We start from the raw sequence: 15,215 nt of genomic DNA on the forward strand, positions 1-15,215 counted from the left end.
ACAATAAAGTGCATTGTATCAAATGATTAATTTAAATGTAAGTACATAGTAGTTGAGGCCACTTAATATAAAGTGGAATCAAAGAATTTTCTTCTCTTTTTGCATTTTAGGAGACTTTGTACCTTTGCAGGATAATATTCTGTATTTTCCACTAAATAATACTTGTGGACAACTAATTGTGCCTGTAAGTATTTAGTTGGGCTGTCACACAATTTAGTAATCACCTTTGTCCATATTATCGCCCCTCAGTTACACACAGGTGGCATCATCATCTTGAAAGACACCAGTGAGGAAGAGGAGGAGCTTGTAGAGCCCGTGTCTGCACACGGCCCCAAGATTGAGGAAGAAGAACAGGAGCCTGAGGCCCCAGAACCCTTTGAGTACATAGATGAGTGAGAAACATCACCCTACAGGTACTTCCTCTACAGGAACCCGACACTGACGTCATGTTTAACACATTTAGGACAGTTTTACCCACATACTCGCATACTACTATCCCTCATGTTCTATGGCCATTATTCCCAGATGTTTTTAGCCTTAGATGGAATGCCATTTGTAAATTTAGAGGCTTTTATTCTCTACACGGGCTTCAAAGCCTTCACTTCCTATGGAATGTAAGCAATGAGAGAAGCTTGTCTGTGTCACACAGAGCTTCAGAAACACTTACTTGACATTTTCCAAAAGGCTTTTTTTTTTTTTTTTTTTTGCAATGTTTGATATACTTAATTTTAGTTTAGAATCTTTATTGTCTGTGTGAAGATTCTAAACTACTAATTTAAATTCTAATATATATATATATATATATATATATATATATATATATATATATATATATATATATATATATATATATATATATATATATATATATATAAAGAGATCCTATTTTGAAATATTTCTGTCTTTAATTGCTCTCAGAAATGGTTATAACTCAGTGCTGCTTATGTACTGATCTCTGCTCTTTCTTGCAGGTGGTATGAATTCAGCGTGTTCGCAGCATGCACTGCTCCATGTCCAGTCCCCCACTCTAAATGCCCAATTCTTTTCCTTTTTTTTATGTTTTTTCCTCCACTTGGCCTATCATGACCACTTGAGGAATGTTTTACATGACAGAATTCAGTCATTACAATAAAATATATATATGTTGAACATGAGATTCAGTTCTTTTATTGCTGTGAGTCTGCAGTATTCTTTTTCTTTTTGTTTTTGACATTTGATTAAACAGTTGTATTATTGTATGCTTATCAGCTGATGTGATTGTGCATGTTTGTGTAGTCAAGTGGGTAGTTTACAAATGGCAATACATGCTGTTCTATTTTAAAAAGCATAACTTAAATTCATGCATGTAAATTGCAGGTTCTAAAATGAAATGAAGGTGGTTAAAATGGTAAAAAGCATATAAGATAGTTGACCATTTATTGAGATTTTAGATTAAAATGTATATATTTGTATGCTTAAAACAGCTTGTGGACATGGATAAGTGGATAAGCTTTAATGCACTTTATAATAGCTTTTATAACATCAATTGAGTTTTACACATTGAATATATACACCTGAAGACCTAATCAGTGGTCTATAATAAGCAGCTTTAAGGTACATAAAATGGCCACAATGTTTTGCAGTTTGACCAAGTAAACTTTAAGTTTACCTCAGACTTTGAAAGTTTCCTAAGACCATCCACTTATGTTGCACATTGCCAGTATAGCTAATATATTTTCAAATCTCATTTGCATTGTATTTTAAGGTGGTTTTAATTGAAGAACCACCAACTGTCTATTGTCTAACAAAAACTATTGATGAGCTGTGAGAAACGGCATCAATCATATGCTGTGTCCGAAATCGCATACTGTATTGTAGGTACTACATTTGGTTTGAAACTTGCTTGTTCTATATAGTATGAATGAAATTTGGATGTAATACATCCCCCATGTTATCACTGTCATGTGACCTGCGGTGTCAGTTATCTCACTTCACCTCCATTTACATTTGAACGTACTATATACTAGGCGAAAAAATATGAGAGACGAGTAGTAAGGAAGTACAGTATAAGGCATATTCGGATGCAGTGATAGTGACATTTCATAGTATTTCAAAAATAAACAAGGAACCTTTTTCAAATTCTGTACATCCTATCTTAAGGTGCATTCTGTAGAAACTACCACATGACTGTATTTAATGGCATGTGGTCAGGGGTGTTCCACCAATCTGAACTAAACTGACAGGAGGAAGCATTTAGTCACCCCACCCCACCATTCAGTATATCCCCTAAAAGGAAAGGATTTTTGTCATGGCGCTAATTTCCCATGTCTTTGCAGTGTGGGTTGTTTTTTTTGGATTTTGACTTCAGGGAAATTAGCACAGTTCTGGAAAGATACTCTTATGTCATTTATATTTCCTTTTATTGCGGTTCATGTGTTAGCATCTCATTTTAGGGAGTTTGGGATTCTGACCTCCAAATTCTCTTTTTGCAGAGAATGCTGCATCCTGGTGTTTAGTAGATAAAAGATTGTAAGTTCTGTCATAACTGCTGAAATCGTCATTGGTTTATTTGGCGAATAAAAAGAAAACGTTCCACTGTTCTTGTTTGGACCCCGCAATACAGATCTTGGACATCAACAACCTCTCTTAATTGACCATGCTCTTGTAAACTGAATTTCGAAGAATTGCAGTCCTGGCGAATCAAAATCCACTGGCCTCTTATAGTTCGACATCACGGCAGATGAAATGTAGATGAGATCACTATATCATTACACTTTATTATGTGTTGATATCTGAAAGTCCTTCATTGCCCTGTTTCTGTAAATATGACCATAGAAGGTGATAAGCATGTGCTGGGGTAACAGAGACTTGTCTTGCTATGAACTGAGAAGGTCTTTGCGAACATCTAAAGACTGGCATGTTCTACCCAAGTAAGATTGTTGGTGAACAAATACCTCCATCCCTTTCTGCCGTGGAGTCACAGTCTGTTGCAGCCGCACTGAGTAACTATTGATGACAGAACGGATGGCAAGAGCAAGCCTCTTTTGTTTGGTCAGAACAGTACACTGGCCAGAGTGGCTTTGGAGAAATGTTTATGATGGATGTCCAGGCACTGGAGGTGGTCAAGAGCCTTCTGTTTGTTGTTCTTGCTGGGTGCAGTGATGGACATGCTGGCTGGCCATTTGAACTGGGGACAGGGATGGCTGTTATGACTCCTCAAGAGTCAGAGAATTTGTGGGTCTTGGCAAGAATTGTGGGAACATCATACATACACTCCTCTAATGGAACACAAAGGTCAGACCAATGGTCCTCCCAGTGGGAATAGTAAAAGTCACATTATTGCACTAAGATACAATGACCTGGAGGAGCTTTAGCAGCATCAGCTGGAATTGTGATCTGTTTGTTTGAAAGACCCAACTTGGCCGGTCATAACTCTTGGTTTGGGGTGCGACTCTCTGTTTCTTAACCAGTGGAAAATGTTAGAAGTTTGTCTTTTTTGCAATTCTGTCTGGTACCTAGTGTGGCTTCACCTTAAAAACTTTGAGAGCACTAACAGCTTTTTCATTTCCACCGCAGTTGAGGTCATTATTTTGGACCATCTTGTTAAGAACTGTTGTTTGACAGTAAACTGTTTGTTTCCATGATTGCATATCTATAGTGCCCACATCCCAGGAACTACGCCAAAGGAATTAAGTTTATATAAGAGATGAACATAGTTGATAAGCTTCTATTAATGGGCATAGTCTTTGGGTGTGCCTCAGTCTGCTCCCTTGTTCAGTAGTAAGTACACAGCAACATTTTCAAAAATGGAATAGCCTATAAATGGGCAGTGTAAAGAAACATTTGCTCCCTGAAAATGCACCATAAAAACTGGTGAGCATTATCATTTGAAATGTCATGATTTCTTGTTTCAGTCTCAGTGCCATTGTACTTTTGAACATCTACAGCTAAAGTCACAGCGTTTTCTATGACTAAATATGTCAGACTAGCATTCGTGTCACAGATAATTGAGTCATCATCATAATCATCCGTGGATCAAGTCCCTTCTAGGATCTCAAATTTGTTCACAATATGCTGGGTTCATGTCATAGGGAACTAGGGAGTTTGTTTTTGCAGGTACAACGCCAGACCCAATCTTTCACATTGCTCTGAATTTATGAGGGAAATAATCATTGACTTGAAAAGTTTGATTATATGTGATGGGAACAGCACATTTTACTTGATTCGAATGATTAAAATGTACAAATACATGTTCAGTTTTATGGGAGGATGTGGGAGTATTGAACGATTCAATGACCTATTAAGTGTATTGTTCATTGTGGTGACTAAAAAACAGGGTTCGACTGAACAACGATCATGAAAGTGCTTCCACCAATCATCCATTTGCTTTCGTGATATGTTTCATTAGGCCTTTATGGATGCTTATTTTCTTAAAAAAAACACTGGACAGAGCAGTCCCTGCCAAGCAGTGTTGGGCACGTTACTTTAAAAGTAACGGAGTTAGTAACTGAGTTACATCATTATAAAAGTAACTAATTACCAGGGAAAGTAACTATTGCGTTATTTAAAAAAAAAAAAAAAAAAAAAAAAAAAAATAACTTGAATGCCCCTAATATTAAATATAACAATAAATTAATCATGATCTGACTCGTGACTCATGATCCGCTCTTGCTTATGAAATTTCTCTTCACTGTACAATACGTGTTGGTAGCCATTAAAGAAAATGTAGTTTCATATTTATGTTTAAATAGTCTTATGTTATGTTTTAAATTCCTTTACTTGATTATGAAAAGTGAAAAGCATGAGACAGAATACATCATAAGATACGCAATCTATCGGGAGACATGGAGTGGGTCAGACATGATTTTAAACACTTCATTAAGTTTTGTTTTGTAGAAATCCTTTCTTTAAAGTGAATTTCGTTTTGTAAAAATTGTATCTTAATTTTAATCAATGTTTCATCAACCAATTGCCTGGATTTAATAAATAAGAAGCAAATATAGCAGACAATGGCTGTTTCTCAATTCCAAGAACGCAGAGAACGGACTTGCGTTCTCGTGGAGTCCGGTCTTGCCAGGCGACCTTGAAGGAACGATCTCGGAAGTACGCGAGGACACAGAACGCATCATTTGAGAACTGAGATGAGCTGCGATCTTGTTGCTCAACTGACCGTCCCAGCATATTATAAGTGGCTAATGCACAATAAATACAACATAACATCACAAACAAATGTAATAACCTGTTAAAAAAAAATATTTCATATTAATATAAACATTGTTTTCATATCATTTTATATCTTTTTATTTCACCGCGTGTAGGCTATTTATGAAAATGAGTAGCCTTTGGCTGTTATGCTTTGTCAATGTTAAGATTATTTTTATATGGCAATAAAAATAGGCCTACTGCAGGCTTTATTCAGGTTATCATTTTATTAAAATTAAGCAAAACAAATGGTTTACTTTCACGAGCCGTCACGTATTTGCGAGCTTGTAGCTGGAATCTCACAAGAACTTTAAAGCTTACAGGCTTCCGTACGTCGACCGCCGCAGCGTCTTCTGGGATTTTTAACGGTTCGATTCCCTCAAGTTTGCATTCGATGCATCCTCGATATCAAGAACGCATCCGGGTACTTTCATGCGTCCTCTGTTCTTGCGTTCTTGAGTATTGGAACGAACTTTGACGGTTGGTGATGACGTAGAGCAAGAACACAAGGACGCAAGATCGCTGAAGAACGTTTGAGAAACAGCCAATATAATCATGGCAGGCGCGGACGCGATCACTGGCGCGTGAACTGGAGCGCGTCTTATAGGCTAAATTAACCGAAACTCAGCATATAGGCTGCTTGCCTCGCAGACATGAGAAATATATCTATAGAAAGCTTGAAATATCTAAAAACGAAAAGAAATAGGCTACTCTGATTATGTAGCCTAATCCGGATGAAATGTGCATTCTCTCTCTAGGCACCTCCAGTATGCGGAGATGACGAGAGTCAGTATGTCAGCTTCATCTTCACAGCCGACACTGATTCAGAAAACATTACTTTATTAATAAACAATTAACGTTGTAACGGGGGAAAAGTAATTCGTTTGATTACTCGTCACTGAAAAAAGTAACGGCGTTAGTAACGCCGTTTATTTATAACGCCGTTATTCCCATCACTGCTGCCAAGACATTTTGGTCACTGATAGCCTCTTGGGCAATGTGTTGATAGAAATAACCTACTCAACAGAGGCTTCTTGTATTGGTTAGGGGCCTAACCTGTCTGAACTCTCTCTTTGAGCACAGCTGGAAGGCAGATTCCCTGTTATGGATTCAACAGATTTTCCATCCATTCTCTGGCGAAGAATTGAGGTGTAGATGATGAGACCCTTGTGACTCTGCTCTTAAAAGTGTCTCCACTGGAGAAACTACAAGGGCCTCCCTATTCTGGGAAGTGAGAATTGAGTAATAAAAAAAGCAACCAGAGTGAGATGAGTAAACGGATGGTATAGGGCAAGAAATATCTAAAATTTTCCAGACATTAGGTGGACAATTGTGGTGTGCAAGTATGTTGCTGACAGCTCCCTTTCATTTAATCTGCATTCATCATCACCGTTGAAGGAATAATTCCACAAAGACTGTTTGGATTCTCCATGCTTGCATGCTAGTGATTCTTTGAGTGTGAACTCATGAGACAAACCTGAATGGTCAACTTCGACAAAGAAGTGAGAAGATCTTGGTTCATTAGGCAAAGGAATCATTAAATAGAGAGGTAGAACAAATGCTGGCCATGAACATGGTTATGGCTGGCCCCTACACTTTCCACTTGGTATTACCGTTAAGTAGGCTATGACAGAATTTGGCTTCTTGTGTTTCAGAATTGAAGCATTAGCAGACCCAAACTCATGTTGTTGCTGGGGCACTTGTTTCTATTGGCTTGTCGCTTTTGATAAGTTTGAAGAAGCCATGGACAAGTTTAAAATAACAGTTATCCTGGGACTTGTGAGAAGGATATGACATATTATATTAATAGAGCTTGGCCTCTTTGTTTTTGTGCAAATGTCTTTTTTTATGGAGGGAAAAGGACTCAAGCAGTGGCTCTCTGTCTCTCTGCAGGAAGCCAACCACAGATTTTCTCTCCGCCGCAGAGCATGAATGGATGCCCGGAAGCACTAGCTTGGATAGAACGGAATGACTTTTATCTTTGTATCATCTGGCCAATCCCCAAATGGAAATGATGTCATAACATTATTTCATTCAAGTTACTGTCAAGTCACTCACTCTTTAATCTATTTAACGTTGCTCGACTTGTTTTATACGCTCAGCCGTCCCAGGCCACAGTCACTGGTAAATTTTTATGAAGCATCCAATGCAATAATTTGAGTGCACCAGTTCAGTGACTTCAGGAAGAAAATGACTTGGCATGGCAGACAGACGGGTCTCACTGTTTAAAAAAAGTAGTGAGGCACTGAGGTTTCCTTCAATCATCTGGTGTCCAATAGCAGAAGGCAGGTAGCAAGATCTGTCAAGCCACTGTTTGCAGCTGTTTCAAGCCAACACAAATGGTAAACATCTGGTGGAAACCCAGCAAATAACTGCCAAATCATGTAGAATGGGAACTCTTCGGGTAAACAGACATGGTGGTTTAGATCAGGGATAAATAAGCAGTTCAATTCATTTAACTCCATCCCTGATTGAACAAACCTGCCCGTAATTTTCAAGTAATCCTGAAGACTTTGGTTAGATATTTCAGGTGTGTTTGATTGGGGATGGAGATAAACTCTGGACCAGACCAGAATAGAACTGCCCATCCCTGCTTGACAATGTCCTGGTGAGAAACCTTTGGACGTGTGGAGTTTCTTGCTTCATAGATATCCATAAATTTTACCCCAGTTGGCAACTGGTTATTTTAACAGCACAACCTTTACAAGTTTGAGATTAAACTCATTGTTAAAGTGAGCATTCATTGTTATTGTTAGCAAGACATTGTTTGGGATACAAATGGTGTAATCCACCACTGGCACCTTGTGATTTTCATGTTGTATAACTCTTTTTTCCACCATTTACAACATTTCCCATCATTTATGACACAACGCTTCCCCACCACTGATGGAAAATTCTGGCTCTCCAATTCTGGTCCTGAAGAGCGACACACTGTCCTGCGTAGTTTAATCCCTGATCAATTCACCAGCCTATGATTTTCTAAAAATTTTGACAATGATTTAGCTAGATTAGGATCTTGAAGAGTTAAAGAGCCCTGCAACAGGCATACCTTGACACTGACAGGAGGGGGTTGCTACGATTTTTAAGTCTACATCAGGAGTAGCCAAACCTGCTCCCAGTGGGCTACCATCCTGCAGAGTTTAGCCCCACCCCAAATCAAACACACCTGAACTAGCTAATGAATGTGTTCCAGATTACTTTAAAGGTGTTTTGGGACAGGGTTGGCTACCCCTGGTAATAATTATTACTTTAAGACATATGATACAAAAAGTATTGTTCATTAAAAAGCTAAATTTATCATCACATCAGGAGAGGACTTGAATAGGTTTGGACTTGGTCCTTTGCCTTCATGACATCTCATGAAATCTGGTGACACCAGAATTAAAATATTCTTGATTCTGCTAAATATACAAATTCTGTTAAGACATATGCTTGCTCTCTGTCCCTGCCCACATACATCTAAAATAAATAAATGTATTTTATTAAATATGCATTTTCTTTAGCATTCCACTGTACCACCCACAAATACCAATCAAAAACCTTAGGGATGCTAAGGGGTTAACGTGTTAATAATAATAAACATTCAAGCTCAAACGTGTGACCTTCTGGGTTTACCATATTTGATACTAAATTTGAACTTTCATTTTGGGTGAGCATCACACAATATATTATTGCTATCTGCATTATTTGTTGCATTTTTCTATTGCGATTATATTGTAAAAATAAGTAAAAATATATTGTTACACCCCTATTTGGCAGATATATGCTAATTAAATTTTGCATTATGATGACTAAGGGTAGGGACACACCAAACTGACGCCAAAGATCTAGCACTGATAAAAGCCAACTGTGTTGTCTCCCCTATTGAAGAAAAAAAAAAAAAAAAAAAAAAAAAACAACTGCAAGTGAACACACCGAGAGAACTACAGCCGACTGTCAGCAAATAACCGTCTGAATGCGTGTAAGGAGACCGCTGTCTATTTTTTTTTTCCATATATATTTGTCTATATTCGTAATTCAGAAAGGGAGACCGGCGCTGCAGGCTGCAGATACACAAACCATAAACAAAGCAGCGCGTGCTTACGGTTTTGAATATCATTCATGCTGATCACTTTCTATATTCCACTCGGCTCACGATATTATTAAACACTCAGCAGGGTTCTCACACCTTGGTTAACTTCAAATTGAAGGACTTTCCAGGTCCAATACCTTCAAATTCAAGGACTTAATGTAGGGACACATTTCAAGTGAGAGCAAGGTTACATCGTGTTACCTTGTAAGATACATACAGTTTTCATGTGTCAAACACAACTATGCAAAAAAGCATTTTTTTTTTGCTTTTATTTTTGGCCATATGACAGAGATCTGATTCTATTTGTTGTATTTCTGTTTTGCATAAAACTGAAGAATATTTGGTAGCCTACATCCTATACTGTATTCTAAAATGATCTGATATTAACTTTTATATGGATTGTTTTTGAAAAGAGCTTAGGCTCATGTAATCAAAAGCATATTCATATATCTTAAAACTTCTAAGTTTTTCTTGCCTCATGGGTTATCTGTGAAACGTTGAGGTTCCATCGTTGTAGTTTTGTGCGCGCGGGAACGTCATGGCAATGTACAACACAAGTGTCTCCCGCGTGAGGTACTTTAACATAACGCGTAAATGCATGTAAATCAAGAAAGCTAGCATGCATAGGTCAAAAATAACACATTAGTGGACTGGAGGGAAAAATGTTTTTTTTTTTTCCCAGAAAACTTCTTTCACAAAATAAATTAATAAAAGGACTTCTATCTATGTATGCTTATTTTCAAAAACTTTCCAGGAATTTACAAACTTTCAAGGATTAAAAAGGACCAGTGGGAACCCTGAGGTACATGATGTAAAATTAGAACAGCATTCTGTCTGTACCACCTTGACTTGTTTGCTATTATTTTACGGCCGATCGTCGGCTTTTGCGAGTCCCGAGCTTAAAGTGTTAATTCACCCAAAAATGAAAATTCTGTCATGTATTACTTATGTCGTTCCACACCCGTAAAACCTTCGCTAATCTTCGGAACACAAATTAAGATGTTTTATTTGAAATCCGATAGCTCCGTGAGGCCTCCATAGGGAGCAATGACACGTCCTCTCTCAAGATCCATAAAGGTACTAAAAACATATTTAAATCAGTTCATGTGAGTACAGTGGCTCAATATTAATATTATAAAGCGACGAGAATATTTTTGGAGTGCCAAAAAAACTAAATAACGACTTATATAGTGATGGCCGATTTCAAAACACTGCTTCAGGAAGATTCAGAGCACAAATAAATCAGTGTATCGAATTTGCTGTTCGGAGCGCCAAAGTCACGTGATTTCAGCCGTTGGCAGTTTGACACGCGATCTGAATCATGATTCGATACACTGATTAATTTGTGCTCCAAATCTTTCTGAAGCAGTGTTTTGAAATCGGCCATCACTACATAAGTCGTTATTTTGGCGCACCAAAAATATTCTCGTCGCTTTATAATATTAATATTGAACCACTGTACTCACATGAACCGATTTAAATGTTTTTAGTACCTTTATGGATCTTGAGAGAGATAATGTCATTGCTCCTTATGGAGGCCTCACGGAGCCATCGGATTTCAACTAAAATATCTTAATTTGTGTTCCGAAGATGAACGAAGGTTTTACGGGTGTGGAACGGCATGAAGGTAAGTAATAAATGACAGAGTTTTCATTTTTGGGTGAACTAACCCTTTAAGGGTATGTCTACTTTACACAACAACAGTGTACCAAAAACAGAAGTTTGTCTTTCGCGTTTTTTTTGTTTTGTGTTTTTGCGTACAGATGACAATGTTGTCTAAACAACCCGTTTACATGGATGCGTGACAAAAATGACTAAAAACACTGCATTATGCTGTCAGGCCAGTAGTTAGTGATGCTAGTTTGTAAAGAATTGCTACACGCCTTTAGACTCAACACATAATACGTATGTGTATGACGTCACAGTTTTCACACAGACAAGATAACAGGTATTGTTTTCAAAGTTTGCCCAAATACCGGTGTCATGTAAATGGACAGCCAAAATGCATAAAAAGTTTTACATTTTTAGTTGAAAATGGTGTTGTGTAAATGGCCCCTTACTGACACAGAATATTCATTTATTAGTGAACTATCCCTTTAAGTGAAAGTTTGTCATCATTTACTAACCTTCAAGTTGTTCCAAACCTGTATGAATTTCTTTCTTCTGCTGACAGGAAGATTTTTTTTTTTGAAGAATATGGGTAACCAAACAGTTGATGGGGCCCAATGACTTCCATAGTATCAAGAAAAAAAGAGAGAAAAAAGAACTAAGAAAGTCAATGGGGCCCATCAACTGTTTGGTTACTGACTATCTTCAAAATATCTTCTTTTGTGTTCAGCAGAAGAAAGAAATTCATACAGGTTTGGAACACCTTGAGGGTGAGTAAATGATGACATGAGTAAATGAATGACTTCCCAGAAGCACTGCTTCTAAGAGTCACTATACACGTGGCTTTAAGATTAACGTAGGAATAACCATAATGCATGGCTTAAGCCTTCTTATTTTACAAGGTTTATAAATAAAGCTCCTGAAGCAGTGTGATGGGTAATGTTCTAGGTTTATAAAAGCATGATATAAAAAAAAGGTGATTCAGTGCACAGCTGGCAAGACCATGAGGTCAGCCCGTCATGAGCGACTGAACGGTTGCCGCGTTTTAGTGACACAACACCAATGTTTACATAACATCAGCCTCTGCCCAGGAGCTGTGCGCATTACTAACACGGCATCTGCGCTGCATGGGAAATTTCTTCACACAATCTGATAATGTAAGGTAGAAACGAGACCGGTTTAACACACAGGTTTAGACTAGCATTTTGGTTAAAAAAAAAAAAAAAAAAAAAAAAAAAAAAAAAAAAAAAAAAAAAATCGAGAAAAGCTAGACATAGTTACTATAAAAAAGTATTTCAAGGAAATATGAAAATATAAAAAATGGTAGAGAAAACAATTTATAATATATCTTGAGATATTTTCAGTCAGACATTCGCAGTTGATAAAATAATCTTAAACTGCATGAATCATACAGAGCAATTACATTTTGAATGATTACAGAATGAAATACAGAAAAAAGCACAAAAAAAAAAAAAAAAAAAAAAAAATGACGATGCAAACAAGCTCATGATATTACATTACATTTAAAGTACCACAAAATGCCAAAAGTTTCCCAGCCCAAGATGATGTATGTACAGAATATACACAATTTACACCCCTTATTCTGTAGTAGGATTATGTTTCACTTGAATAGTATTTGAACAAAGAAAACAGTGGGGTGTACATGCTAACATAATTGCAGTGTGATGTTCAAATGCATATTTGGAAGAGAAAATCTTGCAAAAAAAAAAAAAAAAACTAAGTACACAATGAATGTAATAAAAGTATATTTAAAAAAAAAAAAAAAATGGTATTATGTAAACTTAAATTGTATTATCCTCGCTCTACAGTCATCCAGCGATGGAATTTACCAAAATGTACTGTTTAGCTAAAAATGGGCCTCGTTTATGAAACAAGCAGAAAAAAAAAAAAAAGTGTAAATTGTTCATGCATTTACTTAAGAATTGTTCGGCATGTTTCACAAGTGAGATCCTATGGCTCGAACACATATTACATTACTCTTTTTCATCTGAGAATCTATATAGATATATTTATAGAGCCAAACCATGAATTAAAAACTATATGAAAGAGTTTTATCTACATTTACAATAAAAAGACAAAAACGCAATATAATATGATGTCACCCAGATTATTATGTGGGCAACAATATTGATTTTATAAAAAAAATATATTGTAAATTAAGAAGGGGGGGGGGGGGTCCCATAAAAAAAAATGAGGAAGTTCCAAAATCTGGTCTACAGGCCTTTTGCTCAGTAGCGGTTGAGTTTTTCTGGGTCATTTGATGCCATCTGGGTGAAGTCTTGGAAAATGTCCTGGTACGTTTCATCTCCTGTAAAAAGAAAACAGCTTGATTATGTGGGGGAAGTATAGAACTATTTACCTGCATCAAGCATGCAAAACACACGAGCACATGCTGTAATCAAAACTCAAGAACACAGACAAAGAGAGATGAGCTCCATACCTGCGCTACTTCAGAGCAGAAACTCAGAGAACAGCAGGAGAATGCAAGATAAAAGAGGAAACGCAGGTGTTTGCAGTTGAAAAGCACATGACAGCAAATGATGGTATATGAAGTATATTTATTGACTTTTACATCTGATTCTTCTTGATATTTCTCCTATAGTAGCACATAAAATACATTTTTATGAAATACTGTCAAGTGTTTGGCAATGTGTGGAGATTTCCATTTCAAGAAACGTTCTGGGTTCAAAACAAATTACATGAGCTATAGGTGGCCACATAAAATGTTTCTCACTGTTATGAAAATGATAAAGTACATGAACAGCGCTGCTCAGAAATATACAACAGTTTTTCATGCTTTGCCGAATTATATATAATAATTCACTTATGGCCTTCTGAACACCTTGATGTTGCATATTAATAAACCTGAGACACTAATTTTAGACTGTGCTCTGTCGCAATAATGATATGCCGCATACAGTTTGGAAGATTTGTTTAAAAGAGATCATGTCAAGTCAGCGAAAATCTAAGATGTAAACGTCTGTGGCCAAATGAAGCAGAGGAAGAAAATGAAACACTCTTGAACAGCATTGTGCGGCGTAAAGTCCAGCTCTATTGCGCCGCTCTGTGACTGATGCCAGTACTGCAACTCTAGATAATAATTAACCCAACTCCTTTGGCACATTAGTATAGACTAAATTAAATGAACAAAATATAATATTCATAACAACATTCAGACTGTCAAAATTCACTTGAAATATACCTGAATAATCTAGAAAATACATAATTTAATCTATTCCACAAAAAATTATATATATATATATATATAAAAAAATAAAGCAGCTAAATAGATAGATAGATAGATAGATAGATAGATAGATAGATAGATAGATAGATAGATAGATAGATATAGATAAAAGTGGTACTTTATGCTAAAATAGATGTTACGTATTGGTCTGTTTTGTTAACTCTGATATTGTTAACAAAACATGCATTCATAACAATTATCTATATTTTATCTATTGTCAAAAGCAGTGGTCTTTGATCCAGAACTAACACTGAATTGTACAGATCTACTACGTCTTCATGGATGTAATATTTATAAACACACTGATTTGATTCACTTCCCAAGTACATCAAATGATGTGATAAATACTAGGAATGTGCCAGAATGATCATAAATATACTGAGCTTTCATTGCAGTACTCTTTTAGACAATTTTAAGACTAATATACACAAATACACATGTAAATAAGGTGCATATACTGTATGTACAGTACAGTTACGTCACTCTTTCACAAGACTTGTTATTGCACGTGTTCCAGCAGTAACATCCTATATTATTGTTCACTTGGGCCAGATGAACCCATCCTGGGGCCAAATGAAGCTCAGCTTCAAATACTGGGTACATTCACAGCTGTTGTGCATTTGCTACAGGTTGTGGCAATTTGGGAGTAATTGATGCATGTTAGGAGTCTCTGAGCTGTAAACTAATGAACTCTTCCATACACTTCCGGTACTGCATTTCAGTAGGGCTGTTAGAGTTATATTGACCTGATTGACTGTACGTACCCTCCGATTCACGCATCTCCTCATTCATCTTGGCCAGCCGAAGCCTGTCAGGCAGACACAGAAACAAAGACCACATTAAACAGTTTATGATCAACACAAATTTCTCAATAAGCATTAAACGTGTGGAAATACTAAGCTAGGGGAACTTACAACGTGACGATATCAGCGTTTGCTGCCTTGACTGCGATTGAAAGTGGCGTTTGATTCTCTACGTCTGCTGCGTTCTGATTGGCTCCCCGTTTTAAAAATAAACACGCTTGCCTGCAGTAGCAAAAAACATTAAACCAGGAGTCACAACTAAGAAAAACAAAAACTGCATTAT

At 36.8% G+C, this 15,215-nt stretch overlaps 2 protein-coding genes across 6 annotated transcripts in view; one reads left to right on the forward strand and one right to left on the reverse strand.

The window, feature by feature from the left end:
* The window catches only part of psmd1 (proteasome 26S subunit, non-ATPase 1), a 42,004-nt gene extending 40,855 nt beyond the window's left edge, over positions 1-1,149 (forward strand). The window contains exons 24-25 of the mRNA XM_048169812.1: positions 250-413; positions 972-1,149. Coding sequence (XP_048025769.1) covers positions 250-396 — 147 coding nt within the window. The 3' untranslated portion in view covers positions 397-413; positions 972-1,149. The remainder of the gene's footprint in view (positions 1-249; positions 414-971) is intronic.
* A 10,642-nt stretch (positions 1,150-11,791) lies between these two features.
* Positions 11,792-15,215, reverse strand: part of LOC125254985 (arf-GAP with coiled-coil, ANK repeat and PH domain-containing protein 2-like) — a 53,041-nt gene continuing 49,617 nt past the window's right edge. For 2 of the 5 annotated variants that reach the window (XR_007181807.1, XR_007181810.1), the window contains 3 exons: positions 15,044-15,154; positions 13,323-14,937; positions 11,792-13,190 (listed from right to left, as the gene is read on the reverse strand). Coding sequence is in view for 3 of the 5 variants with exons in the window: in XM_048169863.1 (XP_048025820.1) it covers positions 13,111-13,190; positions 14,876-14,937; positions 15,044-15,154 (253 nt within the window). In the remaining 2 variants the exon portion in view is untranslated. The remainder of the gene's footprint in view (positions 13,191-13,322; positions 14,938-15,043; positions 15,155-15,215) is intronic. The other 3 variants (XM_048169863.1, XM_048169882.1, XM_048169870.1) reach the window with 2 other exon arrangements.

Source organism: Megalobrama amblycephala, linkage group LG2, assembly GCF_018812025.1.
Source record: "Megalobrama amblycephala isolate DHTTF-2021 linkage group LG2, ASM1881202v1, whole genome shotgun sequence".
Classification (NCBI taxonomy): Eukaryota; Metazoa; Chordata; class Actinopteri; order Cypriniformes; family Xenocyprididae; genus Megalobrama; species Megalobrama amblycephala.